General features: G+C 37.6%; 1 protein-coding gene across 1 annotated transcript; it reads left to right on the plus strand.

Annotated features, from left to right (window-relative positions):
• Positions 1 to 348: 348 nt before the first annotated feature.
• Positions 349 to 8,070, plus strand: FGA (fibrinogen alpha chain). The gene is made up of 6 exons (XM_063310151.1): positions 349 to 460; positions 2,392 to 2,520; positions 3,547 to 3,730; positions 5,101 to 5,246; positions 5,883 to 6,831; positions 7,203 to 8,070. The coding sequence occupies exons 1-6, from the start codon at positions 410 to 412 to the stop codon at positions 7,910 to 7,912; spliced, it is 2,169 nt and encodes a 722-aa protein (XP_063166221.1). The 5' UTR covers positions 349 to 409; the 3' UTR covers positions 7,913 to 8,070.
• The last annotated feature ends 1,797 nt before the right edge of the window (positions 8,071 to 9,867 follow it).

Raw genomic sequence — 9,867 nt, forward strand, 5'->3', positions numbered from 1 at the left:
TGACAGCAACTGTCTTTTGTAATGTACTCTTATAATGCAAGAAATGCTATCTATTTAGCATTACATTTGCCCTGTACTTCATGTTGGTTTTTTCTCTATAATTTACCTCAAAATGACTCATTTCAACCTTCAGACAAGCCCGGTTCCTGGAATATGGTTGGATCAACCTTCACTTGCCTGCCATGTTTGCTAGCATTGGGCAACCAGACAGCAAGAAAACAAACTGAAGAGCTTGTGCAAGGGTTCCTGGGTCACCAAACTCAGAGATTGCAATAGGCCTCTGCAAACAGAAAGAAACTAATCATTAATGAAGGAAGGGGTGGGGGACTGACAAAAGAAAGATTGAAATACAACCAAAAATATCTAAGTGAAGGGTATTGCTTTGTGCCACATCCATACCTTTCTGAAGATGTTTCAGCTAAGAGTTCTCTGTGCACTGCTGTGCTTCAACAATGCCTTGGTATGAATATATTTTATCTAGTTCTCTTGTTTCTTTACTGGTTGTATTGATTTGTGTTCCTTTTATTGCTTACCTATTTAAGGAGCAACATATTTCATCCCTTACGATCAAATAAACAGTAATATGATCCTGAATAACAAGCTTTTCCCCTTCAAATATTCTCTTAGGGGTGGTATAATTCTTGGGCCAACTTGGAGGTTTGTTGATGAAATCTGTATTTAGCTTTGCACATGTGCAAAAATCTCAGTGCCACATCTAGCTCTTACTTATGTTCAACGAGTTGCATATAAAAATTCAATCTTCGGACCATTGACTGGTACCCAAAAGAACATTATGATGCAGCACATACTGTACTGTGCTGTGCCTTTGCATTTTTAAAGGCTCATTAAGTTGAAGCCTATTCATCATCTTACTTAACTAGGACCAGTGACTACTTTATAAATTTTTACTAAAAATACATTCATATATATTTCCTTTATATTCTTCATACAAAATCTAGAAGACATGTTTGAACATGTTATGATATTTATAATATTATTAAAGAAAAATCTTTTAAGATGTGCTGAAATTTGTTCATACAGCCACCAGGACTCAGGCTCATACAGCAGCAGTTAATTACCGCTGCAGTACAATAAAACTGATACAGTATTGTAAAACTATACACGCCTATTTAGAATCCTATTGATTTCAAAGTCTTCTGCTATTTTCTAAACAAAAAAGCTGGGACAATGGAACTCAAGAATACAGCATATTACTTCCTTGGTTGCCGTTTAAGCCCAGCTCTGATTATAAAAAGGCAGTCCTAGAGATACAGCATTGTCATTATTCACTGATTCATTGATAACTTTGTAATTCCTGATAACTTTTGAACACGACTGATAGAGTATTGCTCATTTTAATAATTTATTTTAGGTGACTTTAATCATTTGTTATGAATAATCTGATGAGTAATCCATAGGACATGGTCTTCATTTGTATCAGAAACAACATAGTTCTAGGAATAATCCCAGTGCAAAGTAATTTGTGACACCTTGATTTGCATTATAAACCATTTTTATAATACTATTTTAAAATACTTTGGTTTGAATTTAGAGATAGTTTTGTATTTAAAATAAACTATATACTTGCAATATTTCAATAATTCTGATTAGTTCATATACATTTTAATATAGTGAGCATCAAAACAAAGATGCTGTTATTCATTTAATCTTCTAATTTTACTATAATGGTAAATATTAAGGAAGTCTTTTACTATATGTCAATCCATACTCTTCACAATTTAAAGTCCCATGACAAAAACTAAATTCTAATTAGATGAATAGTCAGGTTGGCTATCTGACATACTTGTTAGTAGTGCAATTGCTAATTACACTTTCTAATTCATAATGTTTAATATTTTTTGTAACATGCTGATTTAGCACTAAGAACACCATTGGTTGAAACTAAACAAGCAAGCTACATTGAAATCCTATTGAAATCAGTGGGATTTAAATTAATCCCAGCTACATCTTCATGTGTACTTCCATGGGCCCTAACCAAGCAGTTCTAATGTGATGTCATCCATTTGTGGGAAAGGGGGATTGCTTTGAGGATTAGAGTAGTGATATTAATCATTCAATCCATATTTATAAAACTAGGAAGTAGGTACCAACATTGATATTGCCAGAGATGGAGTCTCTCTTCTAGACTTTATGGGCTGTGGTTCTTTGCATGACTATTACCTATTTATTAAAAATATAATAGTCAAATAATTGCAAGAAAATATCTAAATGTGATTGAAGTTTACATTATTTTTAACAAATGTCAAGGATTATCAACTAAAGACATATGAGTTATTTATGACTCAAGGAGTTATTACTGTGTGAGTTTTCAGCCTTTAATTTCAGCCTTAATTCAGCCTTCCTTGCCCTCCTTTATTTATTTCATGACAGGCAACAAGTGATGGATCTTCCTTTCAAGAACTTGGAGGAGGAGTGCGTGGCCCCAGAATAGTAGAGCATAAAACTCAGACTGACTGCAAATATGATAAGGATTGGCCAGTATGTGCTGATGAGGACTGGGTAAGCCAACAAATAATAAGAACACCAATAGCAGACTAATCACACTGTTTCTCATGTAAAACCACCATTTCCCCTGTTGTAATGTATTAGATATACATGGTCTAGATGCAGTAGAGAAACACATTCACAATTCAGTAATTTCCACAAAAAGATTACTTTGAATAACTAGTTCACTGATTTTCTATATCTTTTGGGAATGATTATCAGCTACTGTGGAGAGCTCCTGATTTGAAAATGTTTTTCTAAGTTTACTGAACTAATTAAAACAAAGCATTAAATAAATAATTATTAGAAATGTCTTGATCAAGAACAGTTCAGGCCACAATTCTGTTCAGTTTCCTAAGAGAAAGCCTGTTGCAACACAATCAACTGGGTCACTGGGGATAAGTGTATTGTAAGAACTAGCAGAGAAGCAAATGAGCTATTCAACTATCCCAGAAGAACTATAAGACCTCCTTGATAGTTTTCGTTTTCTGCTACCACACGAAGAGGGATCAGAATAGAGCAGAAATGAATGGAATTTAATAAGTCTATCCATTCCTGATTGTCCCATCATGGATTTTTTTAAACTAATTTTCTCCTCCAGAGTGGGGGGAAAAAATAAATAGCCAGAAAGTAGAGAACTTGCAGAACTTACAAAAATAGTCATCATATGACAGACACAGTCATCTCAACCTGTGCATTGCCACAGAAATATGAGTTTATGGATTGGAGAGTGGATAACGGAATCGTTCCTGTTGTGCAAATACGATCAATTAATACAATAAGATTTACTTTTGAGTAAATGTGCTTTGGTAATTATGCAAATCTGTACAAAGCATAGAGGTTTTTGACCATGGTTTGGGTTCACACAATATGATTAGTCATAGGAAACCACAATGATTGAGTCTATCAGTCTAACTCAAAACAAACAAAGATTATGGCTTGGCCTGGTGTTTGATCTCAGCTACTTTATAACATCTGAAGATTGGTCAATTATTTGACAATTGTTTTATGTACCCTTTTGTTTTGTTTCTGTTATTTTAGGGCACTAAATGTCCCTCATCTTGCAGGATTCAGGGACTCATAGATGAAACAAATCATGATTTTCAAAACAGAATAGAAAAAATTAAGAAAGTGATCTTGGATAACCAAAATAGCTATAAGTCATCCAATATTTTGAAACAAGAAATTTTTAACTATCTGGAAAGATATCTGCCCAGTGAACAAGGTGAGTTTAATCTCAATTATATGTAGGTTAAAAATTTCCCATAAAACTGAAAGGTATCTGAAGTTCTTTGAATTCTTCCAGTGCATCTGGAAGGCAGATTAGGGAAGGCTGGCATGTGAAATCAATTGAGTTTAAATATTGTCAGCTGGGTTTTTGAACATGCTTGTTCAAAATAACCCTTTTTACCTCAGGGTTATCACAACTATTTGAAATAAATTGATAATAAGTGTTCTTATCTAATTCTGGCCTAATTCAGGTTCTTTCCAGATCACAATAATTGTGTCCTCTTGACCAATTACTTAACAAAATCTTAGAAAAGTGTTTCTTCCAGTACATTCTTTCTTCACTTTCCCTTCCAAAAGTTACTTGCTATGGTTTCAGACCCATATATTTTTTTCCAGTACCATCTCTGGAACACATGACTTAGTGTGTCCTAACTTACAGTGAAGAACCACACTGAGACAGTAGCTTGAGTCTCTAGTGTTTATTGTCCTACTCTACTAGACAGAAAATCCTGCCAAACTGAAAGGCCATGGGAAACCTTCACAGATAAACCCCAAAATCAAGGCAGTTCTGCTCTGAGTTTCTTCGAAGGAAAGTTCAAAGCCTCTAAACTATACATGCGTTTTTCCCCCTGGATGTGGGCCCCCTCCTGCTCACCATCAGTACTCATGTCATAATGTTAGGGTTAGTAAGAAAAGCAGGAAGTCATATTCCAAAATATGCATGCCAAATATGTGCTGTTTCTAAGCCACCCACTGCTCTGCTTGGTTAGCTGCGCCTGAAACAGAGATGCCTGTGCTGAGTATTGATGCAGAACAAGGAGCTGTGGCTTGGAAGACTAAACAAGAGGGAATCTTCCATATATAAAGAGATGCAGGTGGTTCCTTCAGTTCCAAATGCTAACCTAATAGAATGGCTCTCTGAGAACCAAAACTAAAAATAAGAAGATTCCCCCCTCAAGTCTTACAAATAGCAATGTAGCCCTATATAAATTGGGACTACAGTGGGTGAGAGAAAATCTATGGGATGATTTAGAATAACAAAAACAGCACAAAAGAATGGAATGAACTCTTTCCTTCCTAGTAGAGAGATTAGATTCTGATCTGAATCCACATCTGTACTTTGTAAAAAGTAGTAGATGGGAGAGAGAAAAGGTTTAGGAAGAAATTGCAATTATAGTATTCTATCTCTAAGACTCTATCCAGTCTTATAAACACATATACAATACTACTGAACTATTGTATAGGTGGTTCTGGCTAATCTTAAAGACGCCAAGCTGGGAAGGCTGTGTAGTTTTGGTTAATCCATATTTTTAGATCACTTATACTGTATGAAGGCTGTGGCTACACTAACTTCTTTTATTTCAGAATTAGATAAGAACTATGGACAAATATCTGATGATCTAAGAAGGAGGCTGGTGGCACTGAAACAGAGAGTTGCTGATAAAGTAGAAAGGATTAAAACCTTGCAGAATTCAATCCAGAATCAAATTGGAGAGTTGAAACGTTTAGAAGTGAGTTGTGCCATTTTCTTTTAAGACATACCTTTTTAAAAATGCTGGAGCATATACTGTACCTACCCATGCTCCTTTTTCTCAACTATATGTTTTCAATCAATGAGGTGTTTTCAGTAACCACTGTGGAATTAGGGAAATATTATTTTGTATGATAGATTTCCCTCCTTCCCTCCCTCCCTCCCTCCCTCCCTCCCTTCCTTCCTTCCTGTTTTACAGCAGCAACCTTTTCTTTTGTTGAGGACCATTCCCCAGAAATAATCAGTTGGTAGGTAAGACTGAAGCAATTTCCGTGTGGAATCAGCATCAACATGGATGGGCTACCCAATGTCTCTTCCCCTTTTTAATTTCTGTAGCAGAATGCCAGGGAAAAGATATTAAACATCTACAGTTTGTTTGCAGAGGCCTTTTCAAATTTATCAAGAGTCATACAAAATGAAGCCAAAGGCCACATATAATTTTATGGCTGCAGATTGCCCCCCTACATTTATGGCAGAATTTGGCCCTACTTCAAGCAACAATGGAGCTACTATTAGTGATGGGTAACAATTAGGGTTGCAAAATGTTTGAAAGATTTAGGAATCAAAGTTCACTTACAAATCTCTACTTTTTTTTCCCCAAACCATCACGGCCTAGGTGGACACTGATATTAAGATACGTGCCTGCAAAGGATCTTGTGCTCGCCTTTTCAACTACAATCTGGACACCGAGGGTTATGGAAACATACAGAAGCAGCTTGTACAAGTTACTGCCATTAGCTTGGGATCGGAAGCAGAAGTTCTTCCCCTGAAGGCACTGAAAATAACAGAAGTGAAAGATTCTACTGTTCCCAGACATTATAAATCTGGTTCTCTGACTGAACAAGAAGCAAATATACTTGACAGTATAAAGGTGTTCAAGGTAGTATTGGAAGATTCTAAAGGATCCTTATCGGACACCAAGTACGTTGTTCCCGGAGCAGAGACATCTGGAAAACCATCTACAAGCAAGGCAATAATAATACCTTCTACTGGTGTTCATACCAGCCGTACATGTATCAAAACCATCACTAAAAAAGTCATTCGTGGGCCTGATGGTTTTCGAGAAGAGATAGCTGAAGAATTTAAAACTCCTGATGGTTCAGACTGTTCTGATTTGCAGGGTTTCATTAAAGAAGTGGGAAGTTCCTACCATGTCAGTGGTGGAGGTGGGGGAAGTGGCTCTCATGACTTTGCCCCCCAACCTTCAGAGGCAGATTCTGAAAGCATATCCTTCAGCCACACATCAAAAATACAGGAAGGGGACACTTTCTCAGAAATAGGGGAGGGAGAAATCGATGACTTCTCAAGATTTGACCATTCCTCCCATGGAGACCATTCTAAGACAAGTAGCACTTCATCCCATTCCAAGACAGTGATATCCAGTAGCAGTAGCAGTAGCACCTTCAACAAAGGGGGTTCTACCTATGAGACCAAGTCAAGAAGAATCATTGAATCAGATCATAATGTAGAAGAGATGCAACATGATAATGCAGAGCATAGTCCTGATTTACAAGAACACAGCTTGAATGCAGAAGAGAAGCTGGGGAAAGGCAACACCAGGACAGGTATCCATCCAGTTCATGGAAAATAATAGTGGAGGGAGCAAAAATGAAGTTTGCAACCAAACTGACACAAATACTGCAATCCATGACATTGTTCAGTTAATAAAAGCCACGTGTCTGTTTGTTGCCATTTAAGAAAGGTGGGGTACAATGAGTTTTTATCATGAGTAATTGGTTAGCAAGGCAGTTCCAGTGGTAATACATTTAAACCTAAGTGTTCTCTGTGGGTGGGGGAGGACACAAAATGTCTTTCCATGTAGCACAACATTAAGTGTAGACAGTTGACTTCAGCAATATTACTGTTGGATTCCTGTGAGCTTGTAATAAAACTTAACTGAAAACTTCTGTCAACTTGATCAACTTTGTTTTTTTAGACTGTGAGGATATCCACCAAAAACACACTTCTGGTGCCCAAAGTGGCATTTTCAGAATCATGCCAGCAGGATCCGCTAAGGTTTTTTCAGTTTATTGCGACCAAGAGACTACTTTGGGAGGATGGCTTCTGATCCAACAGAGATCGGATGGGTCACTGAATTTTAACCGGACCTGGGAAGACTACAAGAAAGGCTTCGGCAGCTTGGATGTCAAAGGGAGGGGAGAGTTCTGGTTGGGCAATGAAATTCTCCATATCCTAACCCAAAAGGACTCTGTCCTTCGGGTCGAAATAGAAGACTGGGAGGGCAATAAAGCTCATGCGGAATATAATATACATGTAGGTTCTGAATCAGAAGGTTATAGGCTCAGAGTCTCCAACTATAAAGGGACAGCAGGGGATGCCCTGATCAAAGGATCAGAGGAAGATGGCAGTGAATATACAGCTCACACTAACATGAAATTTAGTACTTTTGACCATGACAGCGATCAGTGGGAGGAGAATTGTGCTGAGGTATATGGAGGTGGCTGGTGGTATAACAACTGTCAAGCTGCTAATCTCAATGGGATTTACTACTCAGGTGGCCAATATGATCCAAGGAACAATGTTCCTTATGAGATTGAAAACGGTGTGATCTGGTTACCCTTCAGGCCATCAGATTACTCTCTTAAAGTTGTGCAAATGAAAATTCGGCCAGTAGAAACAGACTAGATACCAGCCCTAAAATCTAAATCCAGCTTCCAAAACAATATATATCTCAAACTTATTATGTGTGTATGTGTGTGTGTTTGTTTTTTTTACCAAAGTTTCTGAATGCAACTGAGTGATACCTAACTATTAAACAAAATAAACAGATTCACTCTAATCAATTTTTCTGGTGTATTTAACTTATTTTGCAAAATAAAAAAAGGGGAGGGCTCTATATATTTTGAACTGTGTGAAGCAATACATTGAAACCAGTTTTTAAATCATTCCAGCGGAAAAAATGTTGGCAGTGCAAAGAACGATCCTTATATTTAAATATATGGCAGAAAACTGGGGGAAAAGTAGAAAGAAAGAAATAGAACTGTACTTTTATTATTACATAAGTGGGGTCAGTTCCTGATTTCTAAAATAAAGAAGCAAAATCCTCTTAGAAAGGAATTATCATTAACACAACATTTTGAAGTGTGCCACTGGAACATTTTTTTACCACCAGTGTAATGAAACAATATTATAGGGAAACTTACAATCACATAGGAAACCTGCCCCACCTCAAACTGTAATAGTTAAACCTACAATGAGGGAATTGTGCAATATAATAGTCCTCAATACTGAAAAATTAACTTCATGACTTCCATTATATTCTTAAATAGCTATTCAAGAGACCTATTTAGGATGTTCAAGCACTGATCCAGAAGAAACAATGTAGGAGACCTCAAAGACCCATTGGGAAAGATATGTGCCCTTTTTGCTCATCTTCATAGTGACTTGGAACATTGTTTTTAATGCAGTTCTACTGTGGTGGGCAATCATCCACTGTCTGCTCTAATTATATGGGAACATTTCCCGCTTATGAAACCTGAGAACATAGCCACTTATTGATGCTCCGTCTATCCCATGCTTTCTTGACCCTTGTCCACCTTGGCTTATTTGAGCTAGCTAAGAGAGGGTGACTGGATGGGTCCGGAGAATGGTGATGGAGTGATCCTGTTACTCTACTGCCCTCTCCTGAAAAATAATTTCCTGGAGCCTTCACCAACAATACTGCTCAGTCCCAAGCATTCTTTAGGAGGGCAATATTCTAAGATGGGGGTTCTGTGTAGCTGCAGATGTTTGTGGAAAAGATTAATTATCTTAATCCTTTAGCCTGGATTTGGGACAGAATCAGCCATAGTCACCCTGCCACACCTCCTATGGAAGACAGACAGAGAATGTGTGATTTTGTTAATCCTACTTCATCTCTCTGTGGCTTTGGAATTATTTACCATTTTCCCGAATCAGGGATTGGGGGCACAGTTTTTCTGTGATTCTATTCTTATATGCAGAAATGGAATAGTATCAGATCACTATGCCTCTGCACTCTCACAGCTGTGAACCACAGCTTACTATTTTCTTGCCACTTCTATTTAACATCTACTCAAAGCCACTGATAGTGGTCATCAGGAATTGATATTCTACACGGCAGCAAAATGCTGACTTAAACTAATGGGCTGATTGCCCTATAAAGAACAAACAGCAACAAAACTAGTTAGTCAACCCTTGGAGGGTGTTTCAGAATCCAGGTTGAACTGAGGGAAACCCCATCTCTTGGGGCCATTAATATCTAATGTAGAAGGGACTCAGAATGAGGCCTCAGATGTTGACCTTAATATACAGGCAGGCTGAACTGGGTGGATTACAGGCAACACAAATCACCAGGCCGTGTTGAGGTCTGCATCAAGACAAGCCCCTGCTATTGGAGTCTTCTGGCTCTGCTTTTTCTCTTCCCTTCTTTCTTTTTCCTTCTCAGTAGTACAGATTGAATCCAAAGTAACAAGGAATAGGCGTATGGAGGGGATGAACTTTTCAAGGTCATTTCTCCCAAGTACAAAATCCTAGGACAAATGAAAATATATTGTGGAGTCTTGGCTGTTATGAAAAGTTGCCATTTAGCTCTCCGGTTCAAAGACATCCATCTTCAGGAA

This window comes from Candoia aspera, chromosome 8 (genome assembly GCF_035149785.1).
Source record: "Candoia aspera isolate rCanAsp1 chromosome 8, rCanAsp1.hap2, whole genome shotgun sequence".
In the NCBI taxonomy this organism is placed as follows: domain Eukaryota; kingdom Metazoa; phylum Chordata; class Lepidosauria; order Squamata; family Boidae; genus Candoia; species Candoia aspera.